The sequence below is a fragment of the Oncorhynchus mykiss genome, unplaced genomic scaffold (assembly GCF_013265735.2).
Source record: "Oncorhynchus mykiss isolate Arlee unplaced genomic scaffold, USDA_OmykA_1.1 un_scaffold_335, whole genome shotgun sequence".
NCBI classification, from domain to species: Eukaryota; Metazoa; Chordata; class Actinopteri; order Salmoniformes; family Salmonidae; genus Oncorhynchus; species Oncorhynchus mykiss.
In genome coordinates this window covers 140,856-155,035 of record NW_023493783.1, presented here as the reverse complement: position 1 = coordinate 155,035, position 14,180 = coordinate 140,856, and the positions used below count along the sequence as shown (strand labels likewise).

The 14,180-nt window shown below is 41.7% G+C and overlaps 1 protein-coding gene across 2 annotated transcripts; it reads right to left on the bottom strand.

Moving 5' to 3' along the window:
• Nucleotides 1–1,737: 1,737 nt before the first annotated feature.
• Nucleotides 1,738–9,013, bottom strand: LOC118951905 (phospholipase A2 inhibitor and Ly6/PLAUR domain-containing protein-like). Of its 2 annotated transcripts, none has more exons than XM_036973851.1 (5): nt 8,803–9,013; nt 7,917–8,049; nt 7,662–7,772; nt 7,300–7,464; nt 1,738–2,006 (listed from the first exon to the last, which is right to left on the bottom strand). In XM_036973851.1, exons 2-5 carry the CDS (start codon nt 7,963–7,965, stop codon nt 1,861–1,863), a joined length of 471 nt encoding a protein of 156 aa, XP_036829746.1. In that variant the 5' UTR covers nt 7,966–8,049; nt 8,803–9,013; the 3' UTR covers nt 1,738–1,860. The 2 variants fall into 2 exon arrangements, with proteins under 2 accessions (XP_036829746.1, XP_036829745.1); XM_036973850.1 differs by having other exon boundaries at nt 7,917–8,068; nt 8,803–9,001.
• Nucleotides 9,014–14,180: the final 5,167 nt, after the last annotated feature.

Sequence of the window (14,180 nt, the reverse complement as noted above, 5' to 3'; positions counted from 1 at the left end):
GTCATGCTGCTGCACCAGTTTCAACTGTTCTGCCTGCGGCAATGGAACACTGACCTGTTCACCGGATGTGCTACCTTGTCCCGGACCTGCTCTTTTCGACTTTCTCTCTCTACCACACCTGCTGTCTCTAACTCTGAATGATCAGCTATGAAAAGCCAACTGACATTTACTACTGAGGTGCTGACCTGTTCCACCCTCTACAACCACTGTGATTATTATTATTTGACCCTGCTGGTCATCTATGAATGTTTGAACAACTCCAAGTCAATCACACTTCTGTGAAATCAAACTGTCCAATTAGAAAGCAACACTGATTGACAATACATTTCACATGCTGTTGTGCAAATAGAATAGACAACAGGTGGAAATTATAGGCATTTAGCAAGACACCCCCAATAAAAGAGTGGTTCTGCAGGTGGGGACCACAGACCACTTCTCAGTTCCTATGCTTCCTGGCTGATGTTTTGGTCACTTTTGAATGCTGGCGGTGCTTTCACGCTAGTGGTAGCATGAGACGGAGTCTACAACCCACACAAGTGGCTCAGGTAGTACAGCTCATCCAGGATGGCACATCAATGCGAGATGTGGCAAGAAGGTTTGCTGTGTCTGTCAGCGTAGTCTCCAGAGCATGGAGGCGCTACCTGGAGACAGGCCAGTACATAAGGAGATGTGGAGGAGGCCATAGGAGGGCAACAACCCAGCAGCAGGACCGCTACCTCCGCCTTTGTGCAAGGAGGAGCAGGAGGAGCACTGCCAGAGCCCTGCAAAATGACCTCCAGCAGGCCACAAATGTGCATGTGTCTGCTCAAACGGTCAGAAACAGACTCCATGAGGGTGGTATGAGGGCCCAACGTCCACAGGTGGGGGTTGTGCTTACAGCCCAACACCGTGCAGGACGTTTGGCATTTGCCAGAGAACACCAAGATTGGCAAATTCGCCACTGGCACCCCGTGCTCTTCACAGATGAAAGCAGGTTCACACTGAGCACGTGACAGACGTGACAGTCTGGAGACGCCGTGGAGAACGTTCTGCTGCCTGCAACATCCTCCAGCATGACCGGTTTGGCGGTGGGTCAGTCTTTGGGGGGCCGCACAGCCCTCCATGTGCTCGCCAGAGGTAGCCTGACTGCCATTAGGTACCGAGATGAGATCCTCAGACCCCTTGTGAGACTATATGCTGGTGTGGTTGGCCCTGGGTTCCTCCTAATGCAAGACAATGCTAGACCTCATGTGGCTGGAGTTTGTCAGCAGTTCCTGCAAGAGGAAGGCATTGATGCTATGGACTGGCCCGCCTGTTCCCCAGACCTGAATCCAATTGAGCACATCTGGGACATCATGTCTCGCTCCATCCACCAACGCCACGTTGCACCACAGACTGTCCAGGAGTTGGCGGATGCTTTAGTCCAGGTCTGGGAGGAGATCCCTCAGGAGACCATCCGCCACCTCATCAGGAGCATGCCCAGGTGTTGTAGGGAGGTCATACAGGCACGTGGAGGCCACACACACTACTGAGCCTCATTTTGACTTGTTTTAAGGACATTACATCAAAGTTGGATCAGCCTGTAGTGTGGTTTTCCACTTTAATTTTGAGTGTGACTCCAAATCCAGACCTCCATGGGTGGATAAATTTGATTTCCATTGTTAATTTTTGTGTGATTTTGTTGTCAGCACATTCAACTATGTAAAAAGTATTTAATAAGAATATTTCATTCATTCAGATCTAAGATGTGTTATTTTTGTGTTCCCTTTATTTTTTTTAGCAGTGTACATTTGATTGATATAGGCTATCTCACATAGCATTTTACATTTTTTGGGGGGGAACACCTGATCTATAGTTGCACAAATGTGATGAGTTTTTGTATCATGAACAACAAAACAAGTCACCATTGCCGCTGAAGCTCAAGCACTGGTCCTCCACCCCCAGGCAGGCCACAGTGCTGTTATGCACAACGCCTTGGAAGCTGCTGTAAGAGGTACATTGTCTTCCGTTAGCCAGTGAACTCGGGGCTGTAGGAAGAGAACGGAAATGTATATCAGTGGATATGCATTCTACAGTACATTCAGTGGACATAGCTAGCTCCAGGATCTAAAAATAACTATTTTAATTGGTAATGCAATGGAAACACATTCAGGAAGCATATTGTCCTGGTTCAGATAGCGGAATTGAGCCAATGACACAGTACAGTGGGGTCTGACATTGTTGACACCCTTGATACAGATAAGTAATAATGACTGAATGAAATAAATCATTTAAATAAATATTTTGTATGCAATAAAACTAGGGACATATGATTTTATACTAATAAAACTGCTCAGCGAAAGAGACTGTTTAACAAGTAATAGGTTCTTTCTCAAAAAGGTAGGGGTGAAATTGACACCCCTAAAAATTCATATACAGTGGGGCAAAAAAGTATTTAGTCAGCCACCAATTGTGCAAGTTCTCCCACTTAAAAAGATGAGAGAGGCCTGTAATTTTCATCATAGGTACACTTCAACTATGACAGACAAAATGAATAGAAAAAAATCCAGAAAATTACATTGTAGGATTTTTAATGAATTTAATTGCACAGTATGGTGGAAAATATGTATTTGGTCAATAACAAAAGTTTATCTCAATACTTTGTTATATACCCTTTGTTGGCAATGATAGAGGTCAAACGTTTTCTGTAAGTCTTCACAAGGTTTTCACACACTGTTGCTGGTATTTTGGCCCATTCCTCCATGCAGATCTCCTCTAGAGCAGTGATGTTTTGGGGCTGTTGCTGGGCAACACAGACTTTCAACTCCCTCCAAAGATTTTCTATGGGGTTGAGATCTGGAGACTGGCTAGGCCACTCCAGGACCTTGAAATGCTTCTTACGAAGCCACTCATTCGTTGCCCGGGCGGTGTGTTTGGGATCATTGTCATGCTGAAAGACCCAACCACGTTTCATCTTCAATGCCCTTGCTGATGGAAGGAGGTTTTCACTCAAAATCTCACGATACATGGCCCCATTCATTCTTTCCTTTACACGGATCAGTCGTCCTGGTCTCTTTGCAGAAAAACAGCCCCAAAGCATGATGTTTCCACCCCCATGCTTCACAGTAGGTATGGTGTTCTTTGGATGCAACTCAGCATTCTTTGTCCTCCAAACATGATGATTTGAGTTTTTACCAAAAAGTTATATTTTGGTTTCATCTGACCATATGACATTCTCCCAATCTTCTTCTGGATCATCCAAATGCTCTCTAGCAAACTTCAGACGTGCCTGGACATGTACTGGCTTAAGCAGGGGGACACGTCTGGCACTGCAGGATTTGAGTCCCTGGCGGTGTAGTGTGTTACTGATGGTAGACTTTGTTACTTTGGTCCCAGCTCTCTGCAGGTCATTCACTAGGTCTCCCCGTGTGGTTCTGGGACAGGTGTCTTTTATACTGATAACAAGTTCAAACAGGTGCCATTAATACAGGTTATCAGTGGTCTTGTATGTCTTCCATTTCCTAATAATTGCTCCTACAGTTGATTTCTTCAAACCAAGCTGCTTACCTATTGCAGATTCAGTCTTCCCAGCCTGGTGCAGGTCTACAATTTTGTTTCTGGTGTCCTTTGACAGCTCTTTGGTCTTGGCCATAGTGGAGTTTGGAGTGTGACTGTTTGAGGTTGTGGACAGGTGTCTTTTATACTGATAACAGTTCAAACAGTTGCCATTAATACAGCTAACGAGTGGAGGACAGAGGAGCCTCTTAAAGAAGAAGTTACAGGTCTGTGAGAGCCAGAAATGTTACTTGTTTGTAGATGATCAAATACTTATTTTCCACCATAATTTGCAAATAAATTCATTAAAAATCCTACAATGTGATTTTCTGGATTTTCTTCTACTCATTTTGTCTGTCATAGTTGAAGTGTGCCTATGATGGAAATTACAGGTCTCTCTCAGCTTTTTAAGTGGGAGAACTTGCACAATTGGTGGCTGACTAAATACTTTTTTGCCCCACTGTAAATAAAGTAGTCAAAAGTGTAGTATTTGGTCCCGTATACCTAGCACACAATGACAACATCAAGCTTGTGACTGAATGCCTTTGCAGTTCTTTTTGTTTGTGTTTCAGATTATTGTAATGTATTGTGTCATTTTGGTGTCACTTTTATTGTAAATAAGAATAGAATATGTTTCTGAACACTTCTACATTCATGTCGATGCTACCATGATTACGGCTAATGCTGAATGAACCTTGAATAATGCTGAGTGAGAAAGTTAGAGGGTGAAATATCATACCCCCCTGTTATTGGTAATGGAGAGTTTAGAATGTCTTGGCGGCAAGATCTTTTAATTTATTTGACCTTTATTTCACTAGGCAAGTCAGTTAAGAACAAATTCTTATTTTACAATGACGGCCTACTCCGGCCAAACCATCCCCTAACCCGTACGACGCTGGGTCAATTGTGCGCCGCCCTAGGGACTTCTGATCACGGCCGGTTGTGATACAGCCAGGGACCAAACCAGGGTCTGTAGTGATGCCTCTAGCACTGAGATGCAGTGCCTTAGACCGCTGCACCACTCGGGATTCATTCAGGATTATCTGTAATCATGGTAGTTAATGTAGAAGAGTTTAGAAACATATTCAATTATTATTTGTAAAAAAAGTCACTCCAAAATAACAATGCATTATTTACCACTGTTGCTTTGTCAATAATAGGGGATTGGATTCGAAAACCACTCAGTATCTGGTGTGACCACCATTTGCCCCATTCAGCGCATGCAGCGCATTTGCCTCATCTCATTCGCATAGAGTTGATCAGGCTGCTGATTGTTGCCAGTGGAATGTTGTCCCACTCCTATTCAATGGCTGTGTGAAGTTGCTGGATATTGGCGGGAACTGGAACATGCTGTCGTACGCGTCGATCCAGAGTATCCCAAACATGCTCAATGGTGACATGTTTGTTGAGTATGCAGGCCATGGAAGAACTGGGACATTTTTAGTTTCCAGGAATCATGTACAGATCCTTGCTGCATTGGGCCGTGCATTATCATGCTGAAACATGAGGTGATGGTGGCGGATGAATGTCACTACAGTGGGTCTATGGATCTCGTCACGGTATCTCTGTGCATTCAAATTGCCATCGATAAAATGCAATGGTGTTCGTTGCCCGTAGCTTATGCCTGCCCATACCATAACCCCACTGCCACCGTGGGGCACTCTGTCCACAACATTGACATCAGCAAACCGCTTGCCACACAATGCCATACACGCTGTATGCCATCTGCTCAGTACAGTTGAAACCGCGATTCATCCGTGAACAGCACACTTCTCCAGCATGCCAGTGGCCATCGAAGGTGAGCCTTTGCCCACTGAAGTTGCTTACGACGCCAAACTGCAGTCAGGTCAAGACCCTGGAGAGGACAACGAGCATGCAGATAGGCTTTCCTGAGACGGTTTCTGACAGTTTGTACAGAAATGATTTAGTTGTACAAACACAGTTTCATCAGCTGTTTGGGTGGCTGGTCTCAGACAATCCCACAGGTGAAGAAACAGGATGTGGAGGTCCTGGGCTGGCTTGGTTACACATGGTCTGCGGTTATGAGACCGGTTGGACGTACTGACAAATTCTCTAAAACGTTAGGGAAATGAACATTGAATTCTTTGGCAACAGCTCTGGCAGAAATTCCTGCAGTCAGCATGCCAATTGCACGCTCCCTCAAAACTGAAGACATTTGTGGCATTGTGTTGTGTGACAAAACATTTTAGAGTGGCCTTTTAATGTCCCCAGCACAAGGTGCACCCGTGTAATGATCATGCTGTTTAATCAGCTTCTTGATATGCCACACCTGTCAGGTTAATGGATTATCTTGGTAAAGAAGAAATGCTCATTAACAGGGATGTAAACAAATTTGCTCACAACATTTTAGAGAAATCATGAAACGTGGGACCAGCACTTGACATGTTGCGTATATATTTTTGTTCAGAGTAATCAATATATGATCTTGCGAGACAGTGATTCAGCTTTGATCTAACTTTACTTAACAAGCACCATTGTGAGAAGTGGTAATCTTGTAATAATAATAATACGTGATGAGTAGGTCTATAAGGCGTAGGTTCTACAAGGACAAAAAAATAAACTTTGATTTGATCAGCTTGGACACATTGTTACAATATACCCTATTACAGAATAAAAGAAGACCGAGAGGTGAACTATCAATTAATATAATTTATTTGCATAGATTTTGTCATCAAATCATTTGACCAAGTAGTGAACATAAATAATTACTAAGAAGAATAGCAGGAAATTCATTTTAAAACAGCCATACCATCAATCTTTTAGCGTGGTGTATTTAGGCATCTTAATAAAATATCATCAAAATGCATTATTATCTCCAACTTGGCCTAATTCCCATTTTCAATCCCCCATACCATGGTAGACTGGGACCTGTGTCTCAACCAATAGTCAATGTAGGCTAAATATCCCAAGCAGGGCTACAGCAACTTCCAGAGAGGGTCAGGCTCTTGGGCTTTGCGGTGGCCACTCTGGTTTGTGTGTCCTTGGGAGAACGGTGTCGCAGTAACCAAGTGGTCACATATAGATCTGGGTTCCATTCAGTGGTGGTCGGTCCGTTTAAGATTAGGGAGGACAATAATCTTTTTATGAGCGTGGCCTTATTTCTATTACAGCATTTTGGATGACGGTCATTCATATTCCATTCTACCAGCTCAATGTAACATCAATAGGTTTAGGCTACTATATGACACTTGCATTTTCCCTGTATCCATCATGAGGTTGTTACAACCTAGCCAATAAATGAAAGTTTACAACGTAGGTCCACAGGTCGAGAGAAACATTTGAGTAATCAAGGTGACAGACAGTGACACATTCAATACTGCCTTGCACACCCTTGCCTGCATCTAGCTGATCTAGGGTGAAATCATTAGTCCAACATTTGTAAACAAGAGTTTCTATTGGACAAATTCAGGTATCTGAATTTAGTTTGCTTCCGTTGAAGATTTTTTTTTCAACAGAATCGGCAGAATGATCATACCCTGATCATGCGCAAACACAGTTCACTTTCATATTAGCCACATACAAACAGCATGATCACTTGGAGGGAGGGGGGGGGGGGGGGGGGGGGGGGCGCTATGGGATTTAGTTAAGATACTCTAAAGAGGTAGGGTTTCAGACATTTTCTGAAGATGGGCATGGATGCTGTCCAGATATGTAAGAAACACACTCGGATCATATATTTCTTCAAACTATGACAATTGAAATCAGGACATCAAATACATTGTTGAAAACCACATTTAATTTAAGTAAAGGACACAAGTCTCTTACCAGACAGAGTTTCCTTGTTGCACCCATTGGTGTTACAGCAGAGCTGGTTAGAGGCAGCCCTTATGATGCCCAAGTTCCCTGACACTGTGACTTCAGTGTTAAGAGGAGTTACACAGATGGAGGATGGTGAACACATTTTGAGTACCACGGTGGTATTATCGGGACCTTCACCAGTAACAGATCCAAAACCAGAGAAGAATAGATCAATTTAGAATATAAAGAAATAATATCATAGAGCAATGAGTCAATTACACTGTAATCTTACAGGAGTGTTCAAAAGCATCCTTCATGAGGAAGCTAACAGCATAATTTAATTTGTCTTGAAGCGTTAGCATGTAGTGGACAACAAACTCTAAACACACCTTGTATGGTTCTGGTTGCAGTGAGACATCTTTCATTTGAGGATGGACAGGTAACTAAAGAAGAGTTTGTACATGCTGCATCAGTACAGTTGAAACACTGCAGCATCTCAACTGAAAAACAAGAACATTTAAACAAATGTACTGTAAAGGCCATTTAGCTATGATGAATATTTACACAGGCATTTGGGAGTGATGCAGTTAAGAAACCATTTATCTTGGTAGACACCTCTAATTGTGAGAGGTCAGTGGTGTTACCTGAGCAGAAGTGAATGCAGATGAGAGAGAGAGTCAAGATGAGCTTCATCGTGGACAGATAGACAAGCAGGTGAACAGCAGTGGTACTGTGGGCTGATCTGGGCTGGTAGACAGGCAGGTGTGCAGTGGTACTCTGGGTTGGGAAACAGGTCCTTATAAACCAGTGAGGAGGAGGAAATGTGGAGACAGAGATTGGGAGGAATGTGAAGTAAAAGTATCTTAATAGAAAATGAAGTAAAAGTGAGTCACCCAGTAAAATACTACTTGAGTAAAAGTCTAAAAGTATCTGTTTTAAAATATACTTAAGTGGTGGACAAAGTATTCAATTGTCATACTTGAAAGTAAAAAGTAAATGCTGAAACATATAAAAATGTAAAATATATAAAATTCCTTAATTTAAGCAAACTAGACGGAATTATATAAAAAAAAAAAACATTTAACAGACAGGGACACACTCCAACTCAGACATAATTTAAAAACCCAGTAAGAATGGCAACGTGTTACTTTGATACAGTACATTAATCATACCATATTGTTGTCTTGAGTGAGCATTTGTATTCTAACACCTGACTACTTTTAGGTGTCAAGGAAAACATATGGGAGTAAAACGTACATATTTTGCTTAGGAATGTAGTGGAGTAAAAGTTAAAGTTGTCAACAATATAAATAGTAAAGTACATACAGATACCCCAAAGAACTGCGTAACTAGTTCTTTCAAGTATTCTTACACCACTGGCTGAAGGATGGACATGCAGATAGTGGAAAGAGGACATGAGAGAATGCCAGAAAGATGGAAAGCAATTCTAACAGAACCACAAAAAAATGCTAAAGAAGGGAAATGTTATGATTTATGATCAATAGATTTTAAACATTAAATACAACTCACCAATATCTTGCATTAAATGAAAATGCTCTATGATGGTTTCGAAAAAGACAGACAAACACCCAACGAGGCAGGAAGTAACAGGCGTATTTCAGTGGTGGCACTTTTATTTAACAAGAGAGGGGGATGTAGAAACTCATGTTGCGTTCATAACTAGTGGTAAAATTGGAAAATGTGCGAACAAGCTGTGTCTACCATAAACTAAAAGTACAGTTATCATGCCCGTAAACAAATAATAGTGTTCAAAAACCATATTAATAGATTGTGTTTATAAATGATGTTTTGTTGCATTTAGGTGCCAGAAAAGCTGTGACGCTAGATTTCAGCATGTGGGAGAAGGCGGATCTCAGAGAGATCCCATTAGTAATTTGCAGTTGGAGGGGCGTGTACTTTCATGTAAGACAGTTTCAAGGTGTGACAGCTGGTGTGCAGGTTAGCTACAGTACACGTGGTTTGGCTGCATTACAAGTTAAAATGCTCTGCAATAACAAAAATGCTCCAATAATCTATCGTACTGTACAACCATGGTGAATTGAAGTCTGTAAAGGAACACTCAACCCACCTATGAACATACCGTACCTTCAAAGGTAAAAGATAGATGCATAGGGGTTTAATTAATCCATAGAGTGGATGAACCTAACTGGACCTAGTGATTCTGCTAATAAACACCAACTCTTAGAAAAGCAGCTAGAAAAAAATAACATATCAGTTATATCACCAGGTCATAGCAACAAGTTCCCATTTTGTTTTATACAGACTGACAAATCCAATTCTTTATTTTACAGTTCATGTGTGGTAAGAGTTAAACCAATGCAAAACCACTCAGCTGACAGACAATGCAGACTCCAGAGGCAGGAAGTGAGTGGTTGAACACAGGAAGGTTAAAAGAGAGATCAGATCCGCTTTCAGCCTTAGACCACATCCTGTTATGTGCTCCACTGGCTTGTACAAACACAACACCAGAAACTACTGTGTAACCATAGAGATAGATACAGAATTTATCCATATGCTTAAAACCTACTAACAGCTGCACTTTGTGGTCTATCTATAACCACTAAAATGTATTTTAATTTAATTTGAGTGATTATGTTGTGGGAGGCCTTGGTAGTCCATTTGTAATGCAGAATTTAATTAAGTTATTATTTCCAAAGACTTTGTCACATTCCAACGAAGCCCTTTTCTCAGAGTATGCTCTTTTCACAACCACACACAGAACATGGGGAGTAGTATTTCAGTGAATAGGTAATTAGGTACATTAATAATCATGTGATGAGCCTGATGTGAACTAGCCTGGTCTCAGATCTGTTCGTGCTGTCTCACCCAACTTCTGTGGTCATTGTCAACCACACAGCCTAAAACAGATCTGGGCCCAGGCTAGATGTGAACTGTAGCCGAGGCTGCAATACCTTTGACTGAAGGGTGAGGTAACTTCAGATAAATGAAAAAAATCTATATGTAACACATTTCCTTCTGTTCCGTTGAGCAAATTATCATTGTATGCCTTTTCTCTCTCCATCTTCAAACACAAACAGCGCATTTTAAACGATTATAGTTCAAGAAGAACAGATAGTATCAACAATCTTTTGAAATGAAATATGCATTGAGTCAGTCTGCATATGTCAACCTTGGTTTGGTGTTTGTAGCTTCAAGAGCCGTGCCAAATCCAAATACTTCCCATTGTAGCCTGGAGCGTTTATGCAAGGGTTTCCCAAACTCGGTCCTCGGGGCCCCAAGGGGTGCACGTTTAGTTATTTGCCCTAGCACTACACAGCCAATTCAAGTCATCAACTATTCATCAAGCTTTGCTCAATTGAATCTGTTGTGTACGGCAAAAAAACTAAACATGCACCCCTTGGGGTCCGAGAACCGAGTTTGGGATATGCTGGTTAATGCAAATGTATTTGTGACACACACAAATATGTATGGTCATAATTTTGATGTTTTATTTTGTTGGTTATTTTACGGGGCCGTCCCTTGTATCCTTTTCTAGGCCTCCTAGGTATTTACATTTAAAGTAATGTATATGATTATTGCGGCTAGGTGGAGCTGTGACGTCAGTGGAGAGAGTAAGTGAGATCATCAGGTCTTGGAGGTTTCTTCTTCAATCTAGGAGAATTCCTACACTACTAATGTTTCTCTGTGTCATCATTTTACCCTGTTAATTCAGGTATGTAATGTGCAAATGTGCAATATGACTCTCAAAATATTGAGGTAACATGGTTAACTACATAGTCCATGAGTTGATGTTTGAAGGCAATTGATTAGAGTTTTAACGGAGTGACAAACTGGTTGGTATTTCCCCCATTGTAAGTAATGGAGGTTGGCTAATTTGCTAATGGTTTACATGTAAGAGAAGGGATTAAGATAGTGTCAGAACTTTTTATACTTCTTGTACAAAGTTTTAGTTCCTCTTTGTTTTATTGTCTATAAACAAAGGTTCAGTTTAGTTCAGTTAATATATTTAAAAACGTGATGTCACAATAAAATGTGTTGAAGTGAAAATGTTTGTACGACAATAGCATTTAACAGTTAGCCAGCTTGATGCTAACAAAATTTAGCTTGGCTAAGCGGCTAGCTCCAGGCTAGTTGGTTTCAGTCAATGTTAGCTTAAATGTTAGTGATTTATAATGTTTGTTTAGCACAGGCCTCCAGTAAACATGCCCTCGTACAACTGACTATCCTACCAATCCTCGACTTTGGCGATGTCATTTACAAAATAGCCTCCAACACTCTACTCAGCAAACTGGATGCAGTCTATCACAGTGCTATCCGTTTTGTCACCAATACCCCATATACCACCCACCACTGCGACCTGTATGCTCTCGTCTGCTGGCCCTCGCTACATATTCGTCGCCAAACCCACTGGCTCCAGGTCAGCTATAAGTCTTTGCTAGGTAAATCTCCAGCTTATCTCAGCTCACTGGTCACCATAGCAACACCCATCCGTAGCACGCACTCCAGCAGGTATATCCCACAGGTCATCCCCAAAGCCAACACCTCCTTTGGCCGCCTTTCCTTCCAGTTCTCTGTTGCCAATGATTGGACGAATTGCAAAAATTGTTGAAGTTGGAGACTTATATCTCCCTCACTAACTTAAAGTGTCAGCTATCTAAGCAGTTTACCGATCGCTGCAGCTGTACACAGCTCATCTTTAAATAGCCCATCATATTACCTACCTCATCCCCATATTGTTTTTATTTAATTTATTTTTTCTCTTTTGCACACCCGTATTTCTACTTGCACATCATCATCTGCACATCTATCAATCCAGTGTTAATTTGCTGAATTGTAATTACTATGGCCTATTTATTGCCTTACCTCCTTACTCCATTTGCACACATTGTATATAGATTTTTCTATTGTGTTATTGACTGTACGTTTGTTTATCCCACGTGTAACTCTGTGTTGTTGTTTTTTGCCACACTGCTTTGCTTTATCTTGACCAGGTCCCAGTTGTAAATGAGAACTTGTTCTCAACTGGCCTACCTGGTTAAATAAAGGTGAAAAAAATGTATACCTTTAGAAATATATATATATATATACACAGTATATCAGTAAATCACATATTGCACTTTTGCACAGTATATCACAAAAGTGAGTACACCCCTCACATTTTTGTAAATATTTGAGTAAATCTTTTCATGTGACAACACTGAAGAAATTACACTTTGCTACAATATAAAGTAGTGAGTGTACAGCTTGTATAACAGTGTAAATTTCAAAATAACTCAACACACAGCCATTAATGTCTAAACCGCTGGCAACAAAAGTGAGTACACCCCTAAGTGAAAATGTCCAAATTGGGCCCAAAGTGTCAATATTTTGTGTGGCCCCCATCATTTTCCAGCACTGCCTTAACTCTCTTGGGCATGGAGTTCACCAGAGCTTCACAGGAGTCCTCTTCCACTCCACCATGACGACATCACGGAACTGGTGGATGTTAGAGACCTTGCACTCCTCCACCTTCCGTTTGAGGATGCCCCACAGATGCTCAATAGGGTTTAGGTCTGGAGACATGCTTGGCCAGTCCATCACCTTTTTACCCTCAGCTTCTTTAGCAAGGCAGTGGTCATCTTGGAGGTGTGTTTGGGGTTGTTATCATGTTGGAATACTGCCCTGTGGCCCAGTCTCCGAAGGGAGGGGATCATGTTCTGCTTCACTATGTCACAGTACATGTTGGCATTCATGGTTCCCTCAATGAACTGTAGCTCCCCAGTGCCGGTAGCACTCATGCAGCCTCAGACCATGACACTCCCACCACCATGCTTGACTGTAGGCAAGACACACTTGTCTTTGTACTCCTCACCTGGTTGCCGCCACACACGCTTGACACGATCAGAATCAAATAAGTTTATCTTGGTCTCATCAGACCACAGGAAATGGTTCCAGTAATCCCTGTCCTTAGTCTGCTTGTCTTCAGCTGTTCAACTGTTTCCGGGCTTTCTTGTGTATCATATTTAGAAGAGGCTTCCTTCTGGGACGATAGCCATGCAGATGGTCTGAGCATGTATGGTCTGAGCACTGACAGGCTCACACCCCACCCCTTCAACCTCTGCAGCAATGCTGGCAGCACTCATACGTCTATTTCCCAAAGACAACCTCTGGATATGACGCTGAGCACGTGCACTCAACTTCTTTGGTCGACCATGGCGAGGCCTGTTCTGAGTGGAACCTGTCCAGTTAAACCGCTGTATGGTCTTGGCCACCGGGCTGCAGCTCAGTTTCAGGGTCTTGGCAATCTTCTTATAGCCCAGGCCATCTTTATGTAGAGCAACAATTCTTTTTTTCAGATCCTCAGAGAGTTCTTTGCCATGAGGTGCCATGTTGAACTTCCAGTGACCAGTCAGTATGAGGAAGTGTGAGAGCGATGGCACCAACTTTAACACACCTGCTTCCCATTCACACCTGAGACCTTGTAACACTAACGAGTCACATGACACCGGGGAGGGAAAATGGCTAATTGGGCCCAATTTGGACATTTTCACTTAGGGGTGTACTCACTTTTGTTGCCAGCTGTTTAGACATTAATGGCTGTGTGTTGAGTTATTTTGAGGGGACAGCAAATTTACACTGTTATACAGCGTACACTCAAGCTGTACACTCAATACTTTACATTGTAGCAAAGTGTCATTTCTTCAGTGTTGTCACATGAAAAGATATACTCAAATGTTTACAAAGATGTGAGGGGTGTACTCACTTTTGTGTTATACAGTATATATATATATATATATATATATATATATATATATATATATATATATATATATAATGTGAATGTGTACAGCAGGTGTATGGTTATAGTTTTTTAACCTGAGACCTTTTATTTCTTTGAGCTGGAATATGAAATGTGAAGATTTAATACTACAACAGAGTTGTAATGG